At 37.3% G+C, this 18,685-nt stretch overlaps 2 protein-coding genes across 2 annotated transcripts; both read left to right on the top strand.

Annotated features, from left to right (window-relative positions):
* The first annotated feature begins 999 nt into the window (after positions 1-999).
* Positions 1,000-8,235, top strand: slc25a3a (solute carrier family 25 member 3a). The gene is made up of 7 exons (XM_082168147.1): positions 1,000-1,159; positions 3,505-3,632; positions 4,477-4,656; positions 4,817-4,998; positions 6,972-7,144; positions 7,274-7,384; positions 7,830-8,235. Exons 1-7 carry the CDS (start codon positions 1,030-1,032, stop codon positions 7,991-7,993), a joined length of 1,068 nt encoding a protein of 355 aa, XP_082024273.1. The 5' UTR covers positions 1,000-1,029; the 3' UTR covers positions 7,994-8,235.
* Positions 8,236-12,314: 4,079 nt separating this feature from the next.
* On the top strand, positions 12,315-18,305 carry ldhba (lactate dehydrogenase Ba). The gene is made up of 8 exons (XM_082168136.1): positions 12,315-12,472; positions 14,351-14,486; positions 14,811-14,928; positions 15,327-15,500; positions 15,584-15,757; positions 15,931-16,048; positions 17,465-17,588; positions 17,708-18,305. The coding sequence occupies exons 2-8, from the start codon at positions 14,358-14,360 to the stop codon at positions 17,873-17,875; spliced, it is 1,005 nt and encodes a 334-aa protein (XP_082024262.1). The 5' UTR covers positions 12,315-12,472; positions 14,351-14,357; the 3' UTR covers positions 17,876-18,305.
* Positions 18,306-18,685: the final 380 nt, after the last annotated feature.

The raw sequence follows: 18,685 nt of genomic DNA, 5'->3' as shown, positions 1-18,685 counted from the left end.
ACTTGGAACAGTAACACCAACTGAAAGAGTTTGCATCCAAAAAGCTTATATTTGTTTGCTAAAATATGGAATATTTACACAAATTTTTTTTTTTTAAGTATGTCTTCGAAAACAAATTTGGGTTAATAAACATTGTAAGATCCTGATATATTACATTGGTAGAACTGGACAATGTGTAAACTGCCCATCATTAAGCTGTTTACTCTGCTTTAAAAACGTATTTATTTTACATTTAAGGTTCTGCGGATTTGTGGGATAAAGCTGGGAGGGTTCAGGTACTTTTTATGTAAATGACAGAATATGGTTTAATAAAGCGTTTTACCTCATATCTACATTTTCAGTTGGCTTGTTTATTTATTTATTTTTTAAGTGTGTCTATATGTTTGACCTAAATGATGACATTCCCTCTACTAAATGTGTTGTCTTTATGGTTTTCTGCGGTGCATTGCTGTTCCTCACAGAGGCACTGGAAATTCTGACCTCACTTTGATCTTGAATAGGTAAGGATAAGTGTGCAAGGCTCTATGCTCTGGTCCAGGAATAGAATAGTTTAATCTTCTTACACTACGCACTCCTGTGCGTAATGAGCTCACACCATGAGGTCAAGTTTGCAGTGGGTCTCTAAACAGTAACAAATTTAGTTGGAGGCAAATTTACATCAATGACTTAATACACTGGCAGTTTTGTTTTTGATTGTTTGTTTGAATGAATGCTAGAATGGCCCATCATAGCTCTTTCCAATGGGAAACTCAGTGAAGTCTCAGTGTGGTGACGTCACAGAAGGTCAGGGTGATTTAGTCTGAGGTCATCTGATGTCTCAGATCCGACTGCTGCTGATGCACCCAGGAGGCGCCGTTTCTTCACAACCGACAAGTGAGTGTACCGTTTCTTTTTAACATGAATTTTCTGAAATATTCACATGAGAGATAAATACTGTTCCTCAGCAATGTATGCAACAACAAAAAGCTAACTTTTGTTTGATTTAAGATTGTCACCTGTCTGTTTTTTCCAGTAAACCCCCTGGTGAAAATGTACCCAACCACCTTAACACAGCTGGCACGGTCGAATCCTTTCCAGACTCCTCTTTTCTCCATTAAACAAGATCAGCAACAAGAGAGCCGGCAGATAAAACGCAGACTTGCTGCAGCAGCTCCTAATGGTAAGAAGTTGTTGTTCTTTATCTTCTGAACTGGATAAGTTGCAAACAGAATTAGACATATTGAATAGGCTTTGTCCAAGATTTTATTTATTTATTATTTGTTGCAAGATATTTGAAAAGGGTCGCGGATGTAATGATAAAGCTCAGTGAAATTACACTATGCTATTTTTAAAGTGGACTCTATCAGACTGCTTTTCATTCCATTCTTAAAGAATTAACTTGCTCCACAAGGATTACACGTCTGGCTAATAGACTTAATTGTCATGATTGCCTGCTAATTCCCAGGCACTTTTTCTCAAGACTGTTAAAAGAATAGTTAACCCAAAATGAAAGTTATATCACCATATACCCGTTTCATCCTCCTTCCATGGGACACATTTTGAATAATGTGTTGAATCTGATTGTTTTCTTCAATGCAATTACAATGAATGAGGACAAAAAGCATGCAAAATCATTGTGAATGCAGACAATACGGTTTGTGAATTATATTCTAAGTCTCTTGCAGTCATGCAATAGTTTAGTGTGACAAACAGGCACTGTTTCCCAGTTATTCACTGTTAACTGCAGCAACGGTGTTCATTGAGCCAGTTGAATATGACAAAGGCACAATATCCGATTTGTGAATAAAGCATTCCGATTTTATGAACTGGATCAGATTCAAAAGAACAATTAATTCTCAATTCAGACATAGTTTGTCTTGAACTCTCATGATCTAGAACTATAGGCTTGATGGACCTTGAACTGCATCTGATTTTGCTTACTTGGCCTCCAAACTCATTAAATTGTCAGCAATGCAATTCAAGAACCATTTCGGGTTCTGTCAATAAAGAGTTCTTAAAATAATCATTTTTCTTAGTTTGAAGAACACTCTTAAAAATAAAGTTTCTGTAATGGCTTCCATGTCTCTGTTGTAAGGGGTTTTACAGTCAAAGAACCAGATATGATGAATGAAAACCCGGAGTCAGAGTTATAATAAATTAAAGAAAAGATTTACTGAAGATAGTTTGCAGTTTCATCAGCAGAAGTCAGCTTCAAGACTCGCATGAAGTTTGTAGGCCACCCCGCTTACAGTTACAAAGATCACAGTTATACCCTTTCAACAAGGTCTAAGCTACGTCCTTGCTTCAGGTTCAAGGATTCTCATTGGCTAAGAAATAGATAAACGTAGTAATTTTCCACACACATGTGACTGAATCATATCTCCATCGATTATGCAGCTGACACTCGGACCCTGAAGTTAGGCACGTCGTGACCTTCCAGGTCTCAGATTTTGGTTGCTGGGCGCCAGCATGTCCCGAAATACAACTCAGTCAATCTCCAATAATGCCAGTGGTTCCTTAACCTGCAACCAAAAAGACTAACACACACACACTGACACACAGCTTTTCCAAGGTTGTATTTGGCCAGGCTCTAACTATAAACAGGAGAGTCGTCTCAAAACATCAAGATAATGCGTTCTTTTCTCTCAAGGAGAGGACACTTTAGTCTAACGCAGTATAGTAAAGCTTTAACAAAGAAATGGTCCCTTAAACTATAGACTTTAATGACCCCTGTGACCATTGCTGTCAGAGTTCCCTAGAAAAACAGATGAATATATCGACACATGTTGAAGACATTTCTTAACAAAACAAAACATCTTTCCATATTTCATTTCTGGAAGCCAGACTAAATGAGCAAGCAAGATATCAAATATAGACATTAGAGAATACATGAAAAGAACATTTCAGTAATCACACTGGTAACTTCTATAACAAAGAAAAATCTCACAAGCCTAGAGAAGTCATTCAACTCGTGTGATATTTAGAAGGAAAAATATTGATTAATACCTTAATTATAATCACTCATTACATATACGTTGAAGAAGGGGTTTATTCCAAAATCCACACCCTTCACTGTAATCATCCATTGAACCTTTTCAATACACAGAAGTTTCTTCATAGTAGAAAAAGATTCTTAAGATTGATCAAATGTCCTTCACACACACACACACACACACACACACACACACACACACACACACACACAAAAACTTATTTTAAGAACTGTTCACAGAAAGGTTCTTTGGGAAACCAAAAATGGTTCTTCTATGGCAAAAAAACAACCTTTTGGAACCTTTATTTTTATGAACATTTTAACAATCTTAATAATCTTTTGGAACCTTTATTCACCTTTTGTGAAATGGAAAGGTTCCATGGATGTTAAATGTTCTTCATGGAACCATAGATGCCAAAATAAGCTTTATTTTTAAGAGTGTGACTTCTGATTTTCCATTCTGTATTGATATTTGTGATCAAATTTAAAGGGAAATGTTGTGATGTCAAATGACAAGTGTTTTCCTTCCTCAGATGCAGATGTGAGCTGTGAATTTGGGTCAAATAAATATTACGCCCTCTGCGGTTTCGGTGGGGTTTTGAGCTGTGGCCTCACACACACAGCAGTCGTGCCCCTCGACCTCATTAAATGCCGTTTACAGGTAATTTAAAGGGTTAGTTTCTCCCAAAAATGAAAATTCTGTCAGTAATTACTCACCCTCATGTTGTTCCAACCGCGTAAGACCTTCGTTCATCTTCGGAACACAAATTAAGATATTTTTGATGAAATCTGAGAGCTGATCACTTCTCCATAGGCTGCTAGGTGGCCCAAACTTGCTGGCCCAGAAAAGCTATTAAAGAGAACGTTAATATAGTCCAAGTGACTACAGTGGCTCAATCTTAAGTATATCAAGCGACGAGAATACTTTTTGTGCGCAAAAACAAACAAAAATAACGCCTTTATTCCACTATTCATTTCCTTCTCTCTGGGCCTCTAGTTGGTTCACGTAGTGTTTTTGCGCTGCGCGTCACACACATGACCAGCGTCGGCCAATAGTGAGCCTACGTGGTGACGTGTAACACAGACGCGCTGCACAAAAACACTACGAGGCCCAGAGAGAAGGAAATGAATAGTGGAATAAAGTCGTTATTTTTGTTTGTTTTTGCGCACAAAAAGTATTCTCGTCGCTTGATATACTTAAGATTGAGCCACTGTAGTCACTTGGACTATATTAACGATCTCTTTAATAACTTTTCTGGGCCAGCAAGTTTGGGCCACCTAGCAGTCTATGGAGAAGTGATCAGCTCTCAGATTTCATCAAAAATATCTTAATTTGTGTTCCGAAGATGAACGAAGGTCTTACGCGGTTGGAACAACATGAGGGTGAGTAATTACTGACAGAATTTTCATTTTTGGGTGAACTAACCGTTTAACATTAAAAACTAAACAAGTTACCAGCTTCCCAGCCAGACATTCACTAATGCATTATTCATGTTGTCTAACAGGTGGACCCTGTTAAGTACAAGTCCATCTTCACTGGTTTCTCAATCACTTTGAGAGAGGATGGCGTGAGAGGGCTGGGCAAAGGGTGGGCTCCTACATTCATTGGTTATTCCATGCAAGGCCTTTGCAAGTTTGGTTTCTATGAAGTCTTTAAGTCGCTGTACAATGACATGCTTGGAGAGGTAAGTCTACATATGGGATACAAATAAGAGAGAAAATGAAAGGGAGCTGATTTGGCTCTGCAAAGATCGTTCCAAAATAGTTATTTGAACATATTTCTGCATATCTGTTTGTGATAGATCTACAGCTAACTGCTGTCGTTTGGTTTGGTCTGGTAAACAGGAGAATGCTTATTTGTGGAGGACGTCCGTTTATCTGGCCGCATCAGCCAGCGCTGAGTTTTTCGCTGATATTGCACTGGCTCCTATGGAAGCGTGCAAAGTGCGCATCCAGACGCAGCCCGGCTATGCTAACACCCTGAGAGAGTGCGCCCCCAAAATGCATGCTGAGGAGGGGATAAACGCGTGAGTAGGTCCTTAACTCTCGGCTATTCCTCTCTTAAGGGTCACGCTTGTGTCAAAATAGACTGGAGACATACATTGTATGTACTATAATTTATATACAGTAATATTTATTCTTTAATATTTTGTATTTTGAGGGGATTTCTTGGTGCAAATAATTTTTTCCAGGTTGTAAATAAAACAAAAAGGAGTATGTTGGAGTATGTTTTACAAGAAAATACTGTTTCACAATTTCATGCTTTAATGTGTTATTTGCTGATTCTTTGTCATTGTGTAATTCACTAGCAATTTCTGAGTAAAAATGTTTCGGTGTACTAGACACCTATATTTTTATGTAGCACATATATTTTAGTATTTACAGTATTTATTCTCTAAATTATGAACCATTTATATCTATCAGTTTTATTTGAGTTTTATTAATATATTGAATTAGCTTTTATTATTATATTTTTAGTTTTAATGTTAAATTTAGTTTCATTTTTAATACTTTTGTAATGCGCTTTGTTGTGCATATATATATATATATATATATATATATATATATATATATATATATATATATATATATAATATGGCTATTTAGGTTTAATTTATTTTTGTTTCAGTTTTAGTTATATTTATTTATTTGCAGTTAGTCATTTTAGTCCTTAAAGGTGGGGTATGTAATTCTCTTTTTTGGCCATTTTTTCAAAATCACTTGAAATCCTATTCCTAATCCACTTACAGCCACTGAGTTAGAAGCACTGAAATGAAAATTAAGTAATTTAATCATCTGTGGAACGGGCAGGACTCGAAAAACTCCAGCCAATCATTTCCAAGACCACCTAGAATCATTGGACAGTAAGTGCGTCAATCAAACGGTCTTACCATCCCCCCCTCCCCCCATCCCCCTCATGTTCTTTGAATGGGTGGAGGTAAAGGAAAGAAGGTAGGACCATTTGAGTTGTGTATTTTCAAAATCTGCTGGCCGTTTTGCAAATCACATACCCCACCTTTAAACTTATTTCAGTTTATGAAAACTGAGTTTAAGTCATATTTATATTTTATTTTATTTCAGCTTTATTTCAAGGAACACAAATGGGTTTTAATAGTTTTGTTTTAGTTAATAATAATAATAATAATAATGATTTCTATAAAATAATACATATATAAAAAATATTTAATATTTAAAACTAAGTTAAAATGGAGTGTGTGTGTGTATATATATATATATATATATATATATATATATATATATATATATATATATATATATATTATATATTGAAAGAAACCTCTTTCAAAAACATTAAAAATAGTAATGTGTCCAAACTTTTGGCCTGTACTATATATATATATAGATATATAGATATAGATAGATATAGATAGATATACATATACATATACATATAGATATAGATAGATATACAGAGAGAGATAGAGATAGAGGGACAGTACAGGCCAAAAGTTTGGACACATTACTATTTTTAATGTTTTTGAAAGAGGTTTTTTCTGCTCATCAAGCCTGCATTTATTTGATCAAAAATACAGAAAAAAATGTAATATTGTGATATATTACAATTGAAAATAATTGGTTTTCAATTTATTATACTTTAAATTATCATTTGTGATGCAAAGCTGAATTTTCAGGATATACAGGCGTTTTTTCAGATTTAATTACTTTTATTGGGTTTTGCATGTGGATATATATTTAGACATTATCAAAGATTATTTAATTGTGGCTGAAATGTAGATTATAACCCAAAAATTGCTTTGTATTTTCATTTGCGTGTGTGTGTGTTCATATAACAAATGCCAACAACTCCAATTGTTGAGTTTTGTACCGTTCCAATGAATAAAAAAATAATAAAAAAAAACATCACCAGAGGGTTAAGGCTGACAAACAGAACAAAACTGACTTCATTACCCATGAGGCCCCTTCAGAAGACCTATATTGTGTGCTGGAGAACTGATTGTTGATGTTGTCATCTGTGCAGGTTCTATAAAGGTGTTTTCCCCTTGTGGCTGAGGCAGATCCCCTACACCATGATGAAGTTTGCCTGTTTCGAGCGAACCGTTGAGATGCTGTACAAGCACGTAGTACCAAAACCCCGCAGCGAGTGCTCCAAACCTGAGCAGCTGGTGGTGACCTTTGTTGCCGGTTATATTGGTAAGTGCTTGGGCCCTTAGATACAAGGTTATAAACTTTTAGACATGTCTTTGCAAAGAGTGCTGGCTCAACTTTGCATAGATGGAAAGATATAGATGCATGTTAGCTTTGCTGTGTGTCTCTCCTCAGCTGGCGTGTTCTGTGCTATGGTGTCCCATCCCGCGGACTCTGTGGTGTCTGTACTAAACAAAGAGAGAGGCAGTTCAGCTGTTGAGGTGCTGAAAAGACTGGGACCTGTAGGTGAGTCTCTGCATAAACACACAGCACACACCAGTCAACAGCTGTGGATCAAAAACAAAACCTGAGGGGTTTATTTTGCCATAATGACCAGCAAGACCAATAAATAAATTCATGGACATGAAATACTGATTTGAATTGCTATTATTTTATTACATAAAAAAAAAAAACTTTAGACATTGAAACACCATTTCACTGAAGTTGCAGATGGATGTAATACTCTTTATTACCAAAAGAGGCGGCTGTTGTTCCTGGATTTATTCCCATTAGATCACATCAGTTTCATTTTTTTTTTTCATCATTTTTATTTTGCTCTTTTATCTGAGTTAATTCATTGTTAGCATGTTAAGTCAGCAGGATGGCACAGCAGAGTAACAGTTAAATAAAAACTGTCGGTCTCAATCTGTGTATAAATCAAGAGTTCATATGGCTTCTCTTTCTCCTACAGGTGTGTGGAAGGGTCTTGTTGCTCGAATCATTATGATTGGCACGCTGACCGCCCTACAGTGGTTCATCTATGACTCGGTGAAGGTGTACTTCCGTCTGCCCCGTCCACCACCCCCTGAGATGCCCGAGTCCCTTAAGAGGAAGATGGGTCTCCTGGACTACTAGACTCCTCCTTTATCAACTGTATCCTGAGTAACTTCACAAATACAAAGATTTTTTTCCACATTCACCCCTTGCAATAAACGCCACAGTTCCTGGTGTGTTTATCAGCACTGAAAGCACTATTGAATGATCATACGATACTGGGTTTCTCCAGTGTCACTGTATGTCTGTATGAATATTAAAGTAAAATCAATCACACACTAAACATCTGTTGATTTTTATTTGACTTGTGTTTTTCAAACCTTTTTTTTCTCTCAGTAGGTAACTGAATACTAAAAAATATATATTCTGGAATGAGAATTTTGGTTTGTGTTATTTGTGTGTATTAAAGTGTTTTGCCATATCTAGAATTATAAAAAAAATTCCTAATATTAGGTAATATTTGTATACATATTTCATATGTAGTGTAAATATATAAGCTTATTTTTATACAAATACACTTTTATTAAGGCGTATTATACAGTAGAACGGGGTCTCAGACTCTCTTTGTTTGTTTACTAAAACTGTTCAAAATAATTTTTGTCATTTGAAATAAAGATAAAATTAACTATAAATGTTGGAAGAAAAACTTAAATGATAATTATAAATATTAACTAACTGAAATGAAATAAGCTGTACTACTAGAATTGCTAAAACTAAAAACAAATAAATTAATCTCAAATCTTAAACCAAAATAAATTAAAGCTCATAAAAAATGGCAAATTTTGATTAAAAATAAGAGCACATAAAATATTAAAAACTAAAATGAATACAGAAAGTATACAAATTTAATATTACTAATATAATATGTAAATGATACTAAAATAACTTTGAACAGCATGTAATGCAATTAAACCAGAAGTAGCTAATTAAATAACAGAAAAATTAAGATTAATCCCTTATTATTTTTCAAGGGGAAAATTACTTAGTAATGCATTACACCCACCACTGATTTGTGAGATTGTGATAGAAATTAATGTACAATCAAATACAAATATACATATATGTACATATGCATTAGGTCATACCAGTTCGGCTAACAAAAGGCGAACAAGATGGAAACTCCTGCTCTTGAATATGCACCTTTAATTAGTTTCTTTTATGAATATTTTATAGCATTTCAGTGATGTGGAATCCACAGTGTCTCGATTGCTTTGAGTGGCCAGTATGAGTGATGAACTAATACAGTCTTATCGCGCCGTTACAATGAACGTTCTCTCTCCTATTGTCATCACCTTGATGTAAGCAATGGGAAAATGGTGACCTGTGACCTCAGTACAGCCTGTTTTGAGCTCTTAAGAGACATCCTATTAGAGGAACACCAAGCAGAGAGGGGTCATTCATTTCACAGAGTGCGCCTGCATTTGGGCATCTTTGTGAGTGTATGGGGTTTTGAGAGGGAAGGACTGGGTGTTCTCATAAGTGTCTGTTTGCTCCATTGTTGTCATTATATCCCATTTGGTTTGTCTTGTTGATGTGGTTTGCAGTGGGAGGACTGTGAAGATGAATTCTGAGAAATGAAGGCTCTCTGATTTGCTTCCTAAGCCGCTGATGCGGAGGGTCAAAGGTCACGAGGTGCAGAGCTGCATTTCACTGTAACCTTTTTGCCACAAATGCATTTACTCTGTAATGGCTCCACATGCACCTTCACCTCCCTAGTTACTATTACGGCATCAAGCCATCAAATGTGTGTTAAAAGCACATGATTTCACTGTGATTTTGGTATTCAAATGAACTTTAGTTTTTACAAATCATATAAACTGGAATGAATAAATAAATCATAACCCACATGGATGCAAAATACTATTGGACCAGCTGGCTATTTTTAGCCGTTTGGTGAACACATGAACATAGAGAGTTAAATGTTAAAGCAGCTGTTTGTGAAGCTCATGTGCAATAGAATTACACCAATTAGATTTGACTTTGTCACGGCTGGAAAAATGCAAAAGTAGCTGCATTTGGATGTGACTTTTTATTAGGCTGAGGTGGAATAAAAAATAACATTTTCGTTACTTGAAATAAAATAAACGTTAACTGCAATAAAAGCAACATTTTTAATTTTCATTTAGTTTCACTTAATGTACAAAAATAACAAAACTTAAACGAAATAAAAGATAATAAAAAACTGTATAGACCTATTTTCAAAAACGAATAAAAATTACAAAACTCAAAATTACTTCAAAAATTACTTAAATTACTATAAAGGTAAAAAAAAACTTCAAATATTTCAATGATGCTAAAAAGCACCAGTTAGAAATCATGTTTTGTTAAAATCTCAGATAAATATGCTGTATCATATTGCATAATCTGCACTTACATTTCATTATATTTATGCATAATTTCTAAACGATTATCACCTCAAAACCTTCACTGAAAATACTGAGATCTATCATTACTTAGGCAGTAATGAAGATTTGCTTTGCTTCACCATTGGTTATGGCTTCGTATTTGACAATCATAAAGATTTGGTACTGTTTTCATGCATTTATAAAAGTTGGGTAATGAAACATTTCGGCCAAAAGAAAACCTGAAGTGAGAATAGTGTTGGCAAATACCACACTCTATGTATTTGTGCATGTGACTGTGTGCTAATGCGTCTGTCTCTCTCTATTGTTGCAACCCTTGTCTCATAAAGGTCAGTTTGAAATAGCATGCAGTCCTTCCACCGGGTCACATGGGTTCATTAATAACCAAACGTTTGCCAGCCTCTGTAATATTCCATGAGAGGGATTGAAGAGCCTAGAAGCAGAATAAAGATACTAGACAATGAATTACATTCCTCCTTAGTTTAATTTATAATGATAATAATCTATATGCAGTACATATAACTGATATAAAACTATATATAATACTATAAAAACTATATAATACTACAGTTTTGCCGACTTATATTCACAGCTCACTTTCCATGTTCCAGCTGCCCTCATTTTCCTCATGAAGAACAGTGTCTCTCTGTGATTGGCCACTGGTTTGATGGGCGGTAGGTTTGTGCTCACTGATTGGTGGAAATATATGAGGTGAACTATGCCAATGAGGGACAAAGTTGTGTACACTTCTACTTCAGTTTAGTATTTAGACAGATATGGCAATAGATAAATACATTTCTCAACTGGCACCTGAACTAATTTCAATGACATGAAACATGGCAGGTTGTATTTGTACTTCGGTATTTACAAAAGTGCCATTTTTAGACTAAAAAGTCTATATTTAGCAGGATCGACACATCATTTAGATAAACAGCACGCGAGTTAAGTATGGTTAAGTGTTCTTTGGCAGCTTGATAAGGGCTTGAGTGCATTAAAGAAATAGTAAACACATAGGCTACAATGAAAATTCGAATGGGAGAATTTAACATTTCCAGGAACTATCTATAGAACACCATAATAGCTCAATTATAGTGGCCGTCAGGATGGCCAGACCTAGAGGGCACAGACAGTTATGTAAAACACACACCAATCTATCCACCAAACTAGACAGCAAGGTGTCCCATAATCCCCCCTAACACACACATGCACAGCTCCTCTTCTTCTCTCTTGCTCTTTTCTTCACCTTCATCCATTTAGCATATTTCATCTCTTTATTTCCTTATTTAATGCATGTAGACAAACATTCTTCCTTTCTCTAAGCTTTTAAGCAAATAATGTCACTGACTGATGTCACTGACTGATGCATGCTCTTATTGGACGAGCCAGTGGGAGGAACAGAGGCCTCATTGGTCCCCATATTTAGGATTTAAGAAAGCATTGTTTGATCATGAGAAGGCTGTTGCATATTGCTGAGGTGCCATAGCACAAACATATCTATCTATCTATCTATCTATCTATCTATAAACATGTGGCTCCAAAATGCAGAAGCTTTAAAGCCAATTGATATCAATTGTTTTATTTCAAAATTTAGGGTAATTTATGCCCACTTTAAGTAAAGTAGCCACGCAAGTTTTCTTGATTTTGTATTTTAAATGTAATGTTCGAGTTACAACAAGATTCACTAATTAGGTTCCATCTGGATGTGTTTACTAGGCAGTTCAAAACCTGTCATGGTTGCATAACAACTCCATTGGGCAACCGACATCCCAAATAATCTAATGAAAGCTGGAAAATGCAATGTTTTAATTTTAATATTTGACTTTTCATAGTGATTATTTGGGATACGACTTTAATGTGGAATTACTGACAAATATTGCATTAATAAAGATCCCATTAAGGTGCAAGGTCAGTGGAGAGGAAGTATTTTTATGATAACAATGAAATCCTTGATAGTCCTCCAAGGGGAAAGTGGGCCGGTCTGTCTGTCGTTCTCATATTCCTCATTATCAGTAAGGGCATCGCATGCACTTATGACAGTAGGTCATACGCTCTCTGCGTAGCGCCGCGCGCTTAAATTCCACTCCTCCACGAGTCACGCGACCACGCACGCGCGCGCTCGCTCTCACCGGTACTCAGCAGCGGCTCTCACTGCTCTTCCTGCAGCTAAGGATACTTATTTAACATTCCTGCAACAAATGTATGTATATGCATTGAATGGCTGTTTTATTGCTTCGCATATGCCTCATCTAAATAAATTCTCTCGATTAGCAGCATTGTGTTAAACAAGCACCGTCGTCATGGTGCGATGTATAACCAGTGTCGTTGACATTGAAGAGGTGTGAATAAATCGGCGCTTTGTTGTTTGCAACACTTCCGTTCGACACCTCTTGAAGTTTTAAGTATTTTGTTGCGTTAGAAGTGAAGTAACAGTCGTGTTTCCAACCTGAATTGATAGATGAGCAGCCAAGGACGTTTGTGTTTGGTGCACGCATGAACATGGAGGAATCCACTGAACGCTGACCGTGAATTTGGCCTTGTTTAAATTCAACTGATGGAGAGAGGCCAAACTACGAATGATTAACTAGAGGCTCTTAAAATAAGAGTGAATCGATTACCATCATGATTTTACAAATTGCTGTTTGTTTTCAGACGCAATTACTTCATCCGAATCGTCAAGGACGTGATAAGGACGGTTGCGTCATAATAGGGTTTTTATGAGCGCTGAATTAAGTTGAAATACTTACTTTTTGTTCTATTTTATTTATTTATTTTTAGAACAATTATAATTCACTGTTTACACCGTAGCAACAAACTGTATTTAACGAGTACAATTATTATTACACTATTTTTATTTTAGCTTTAAATAATGTAGGCTAATTCAATTTGTAAATGAGTTTTTAAAATTGTTAATTCTTATAGAATGTTGTGTTTTAAAATTTTATCATTTACAATTGAATGAATAAACGGGTCAATTTTCACATCGTTTTAGTTCATTTAATTTATACATTAGCCTTAGCTTACCACTTATTTCATTTTTTTTTAATACACTCATAGCTACCCACCAAGAGTCAAACCTTTTTGTAAACCCAAAACTGCTCTGATTTGGTTTGTTAGTTTTTACACAGTACTTTTAAGCCCATTATTTAGATTTTAAGTGTATGAATTCATGAATGTGGTTTAGTACTAGCAGAGAGTAGTCTTCGGGCTTCATGTAATTGGTTGAGCATTTCACATGAATATCAGTTCATAAAACGATAGTTATGTTAAGTAGCAGCAGCATTTCGATAAGGTTTGGAGATAAAGGCGCATGGCTGTATGTTATGCTGGCTATGATGACCCTTGAAGAAGTGCAATTAGATCTTTTATGATGGCAATATCTAACACTTTCAAGATCATATCTAACGTCTAACATAATCCTCATGAGCCCATTGTGTGGATTAGTGTCACAATTGAGCTATCTTTGTGTGTGTGTGCCAGAGTTTGCATGCTCATAAGCCAGTGCAGTGGTGTCTTACAGGTTTGTCTAGTCAACTGTAATAAACTTAATTGACTGTCATTTGAACTGCCTAAAATAAATTATGGTTTCATTTGTATAATGCACTTAGAAGCTTACTAGTTGGGTCTTTTAATAGTAAAAGTAAACTTTTAATAGTTTAGTTTATATAAGTAATGTTTTTTTTCTTTTTCTTTTGCGTTTGTCTTGGATGGACACATTGCCTAATTAATATTGCAGTGTGTAGAAACACTCCTTCAGTTTGTCTAGCAAATGGGGGCAGAGTGACTTGGCTCTAGTGGCTAATTTTATTATCGAGTGGGCCTCTGCTGGTTGCAACTCAGGATATGGGTAATTTTTCACAGTATGGAGTAATGGTTTACGCAGTGAGGGTGACCTTGTTACCTTGACCCAGCTTTGATGCCTGGCCATGTCCTCTTACCCAGTTAACGTTTACTCCACAGCTTCCTGACTTTTTTTTTTTTTTTGCTTCTTTCTACTTTCATTTCTATTATTTATGGCTTTGAGGTGGTACATTCTCATTAGTTTGCATTGTGATCATGATCTGTCCTGTTCTTCCAGCAGGATCATGGCTTCAGTAATGGAGAAGCTGATCACTCCTTTGGCCAGCGGCCCCGCTGAGCCCCCCAGGAACAAAGTCACAATTGTTGGCGTGGGACAGGTGGGCATGGCGTGCGCTGTCAGCATCCTGCTTAGGGTAAGAGACTTCATCTTAATCACTCAATGAATCACTCTACATAAGTGTAATGAGCAAATGTTTTTACTTAGAATTTTGGTGGCATTCATGCCTTGAATCTATAATATTTATAGCTACTATAGTTTGTGGTCATGTTCACTGTCGCTAGGTGAATTTTTGCAGGCAAAATCCAGTCATTTCAATAGGAATCGATGCAATTGGGAGCTTTGCATAAGCTGCACTATAGACAATGAGCCTTTTTTCCTGCTAAATTTAACTGTGACTGCAGCTTACTATGAAAATTGCCTTGCATTTAAAGTAATAATGTTGTTTCCTGTCTTGTAGGAGCTTACAGATGAACTGGCTCTGGTGGATGTTGTGGAGGATAGACTGAGGGGAGAGATGTTGGATTTGCAACATGGCAGCCTTTTCCTCAAGACCCCTAAGATTGTGGCTGACAAGGGTGGGATGCACTTCCATGAGCCTGACTCTGTTAAAATGATCAGATTATTTTAGCTTGTATATTAATATACATCAAGTTCTCGTGTTCTTATAAAAGCTAGAGGCTTAAGGTGCAATCAGTGTTTTGCATTCAAAAAAAGGTACTTGACAATAGTGTTACTTTCAAACCAAACAGCTTTCTGTTGGTCAACACAGCAGATCCGTGTAACCAACCTGAACCCATAGCGAAATCTGCATGAGGGAAATTTTGGCCTTGACTCAAAATGCCTGGTTGTGTGAATTCTTATTGAAATTGATAGATTTTGCTGAACAATGCACCTTTATGCTGAAAGGCTTGAATTTTCAGTAGTACTGCCTGAAGTTTTGAGTGGAAGTGTATGTGTCTTTTTTATTTGATAGACTACTCCGTGACTGCTAACTCTCGTATCGTGGTGGTGACGGCCGGAGTTCGTCAACAGGAGGGTGAGAGCAGGTTGAACCTGGTGCAGAGGAACGTCAACATTTTCAAACACATCATCCCTCAGATTGTCAAATACAGTCCTGACTGCATCCTTGTTGTGGTGTCTAATCCAGGTGAGCAAACAAACTCACAACATGCTTAATTTGAATGTTTTGTAGTGCATCTGTGGTAATTGCTTTTATCCGTGTTCATGCAGTGGATGTTCTGACCTACGTGACCTGGAAGCTGAGCGGCCTGCCAAAGCACCGTGTCATTGGTAGCGGGACCAACCTGGACTCCGCCCGCTTCCGCTACATCATGGCGGAGAAACTGGGCATCCACTCCAGCAGCTTTAACGGCTACATCCTGGGAGAGCATGGAGACTCCAGCGGTGAGAGGGGGAGCTGAATGGAGAGGAAAGATGGAGGGTGTGGGAGAGGAAGAAAAGTAACTAGAGGGAGAGGATGAAGGGCTGGCAGAAAGAATAAGATTGATACACAATGTCAACGGCTGCATGATGTGGCACGATTTCAGTCAATCACCGCATATTCTTTTGTTTAACAGTGCCTGTATGGAGTGGAACAAATGTGGCAGGAGTCAGCCTGCAGAAACTCAACCCTGACATCGGCACAGATAAAGACACTGAGAACTGGAAGGAAGCTCACAAGATGGTTGTGGACAGGTAGGGGACATCTTGTTTTTGGGGCTCTGTTATATGACTGATGGGCAATTGGAAATCTAGATTATTAAATTTTAGTTAAAGGGATACTTCACCTCTGGAAAGATGAATGTGTATTTAAAATAGGTCATTTATGTAGAAGAAATGTGAAGAGATTTTTTTATTTGGAGCTTTCTAGACTGAGAAAAGCCAGAAAATTTATTTTTGGCTTATGTGGATGAAAGACAACTCCCAGAATGCACTTGCTTCGCTGCCCTAGGTGGCCACGCCTACCGGTAAGAGCGCAGTTGAAAACAACAAGGTTAGGCTACCAGTGAGTCTCCGTGACAAGTCTGCCTGGGATTTCGGGATCGCCCAAAATGTCTGGGATTCGGCTTTTGCGTTCTACAGTCGCCATTATGTTTACTGTGGCGAGCAGGACGAGGCTGACGGCTGCGGGAGAACGGCGCGAGGCCGGTGGCGTCATTACCGAGACGCGCCGGTCTCGCATCTCTCACGGAGGTGCGTGCGGGAATTTTCTTAGCAATGTTAAAACGCACATCAACCGATCACTTGTTTAGCGTTCATGTAAACACTACATTCAGATTCACCGATCGGAATGAATTCAGTTAGATTGAAACAAGAGGTGTGCATGTAAACAATGAATGGCGACTGCAGAAAGCAAAAGCTGAATCCCGGACATTTTGAACAATCTCGCCCGCCGGACAAGTCCGGGAAAAGGAGGATGGTAACCCCTAATATTCAGCTTTCTCCTACTATTCAGCTTTCTCCACAGCACAAGAGCCTGCTAGCTTAGCTTCCAAAGAAAGACGGCTGACTGTGTGTACATTCTGTGAGCGAGATCCCACCCTCTATGCGTGGGTTGAAAACATGCAGGACAGCTCCTACTACTGGCTGTAGTCTTTAGCCTCTGGCCAGAAAATCCTCCGATGACGCAAAATGACGATTTTTGCGTCATCGGAGGATTTTTTTCCAGACAAAAAATACATGAATCTCTCCTCTCAGGGGGATATGAGGGTGGAAAGCACGGTGATTCGAAAATACTACAGGTTTTCTACTAATACAAAGCTTAATGCTAAATCCTGAAGTATCCCTTTAACCACAGTGTTGTTGAAGGTGAATTATAATTTTCAGTATTTTCATAAATTATAATAAAATGGATTTCAGCCAAAATAATACCAATAATTACACAATTTTTGACAAACCCATATACTTGTAGGGGTTTTTTTTAACACAGAGAATTTGTAGTAATTTTCTTGTAGACAATTCAGATGGAAATTTAATGTTTGAAGCTCAAGCTTTCAAGTTCTTGGTTTCAAAATACTCAATACAAAAAAGACAAAGTGGTGTTTGGAATGACATGACTAAGTAATGATTAAGTAAATATCCACCGTTAATTAGTTGCTCCTATCTTCTTAGTGCCTACGAAGTGATCAAGCTGAAGGGATACACTAACTGGGCCATCGGCCTCAGTGTGGCAGACCTGACCGAGACCCTGGTGAAGAACCTGAACCGGGTCCACCCTGTCTCCACCATGGTGAAGGTTAGAGGAGTTTACACCGTTTATCATGTAGTCATACACTTTCATATCCCAGAACTGCACAGAATGAATCAAGGCGTTTTTGTTAAGTGATCACTTCACCTGTTGTTGCTTGTCTGCAGGGCATGTATGGAATCAGTGACGAGGTGTACCTGAGTCTGCCCTGTGTGCTTAACAGCAGCGGAGTGGGCAGCGTCATCAACATGACCCTGACCGACGAAGAAATCGCTCAGCTGAAGAAGAGCGGTGACACTCTGTGGGGCATCCAAAAAGACCTGAAGGACCTGTAGGTCAACTGCGGGATGCCCCACACTCGTTCACTCTTCACACTCCCTCAGTATCTTTACACACTCTTTCTAACTATGTCGGTCCTTTCTTCTCACTTGCTTTTGGATATGTTTGCTTTGAAGTGTTTCTTTCCATGGTGGCTTAGGTAGGCATAATCTAAAATATGAAATCTTTCTTCTAAAGAGAATGATCAAAGGGGAACATCTTTGCACTTGTTTAGTCATTGTGTAGGCAATGAAGAAGGAACCAACACCTCTCTTGTCTGGACCTAATTTAGTGAGATCATTAGGGAACATTCTGTTGCTGTTTAAGTCAAGAGGAGAAGGGAATGAAGTGAGGTAGATACAAATGTATTCATTCTGAATTATTTTGTAAGTGTTGGTCATTAGTGTGTGTGTAAGATTAAGTTAATAAAATAATGAACTGTTCAAATCTGTCTTGGCTGTTTTTTGAGATCTTATATTGATGCAAGTTGCACTTTCCAGTGGTAAAAACCTTTAATAAAAACAAGCTGCATTAATAGATTTTCAAAAGTGTCCGAAATTATGACTTTTAAAATAGAGAGGATAGTTTTCATCTAACGTAGGCTTTTTTCTTTTTCTTTTTTGCACCTAAACGTTTTAAAGATTAAACTAAATATGTTGTATTTGACACTTAAATAATACAAAAAATTACAGGTTGTCAATGTTCTATCTTTAAAGGAACAAAAGGGTTGGAACAGCCTTTACCTGCCGCGAACAATTATTCTGTTTACAGCCAGGCGAAAATACGCAAGTAGGTAAGGCTACTTGTAAAATGAACTTCAAAAACCC

The sequence above is a fragment of the Leuciscus leuciscus genome (assembly GCF_965113295.1).
Source record: "Leuciscus leuciscus genome assembly, chromosome: 4".
Taxonomy (NCBI): Eukaryota; Metazoa; Chordata; class Actinopteri; order Cypriniformes; family Leuciscidae; genus Leuciscus; species Leuciscus leuciscus.
The sequence above is the reverse complement of the archived record's forward strand: the minus strand, read 5'-3'. Positions and strand labels throughout refer to the sequence as shown.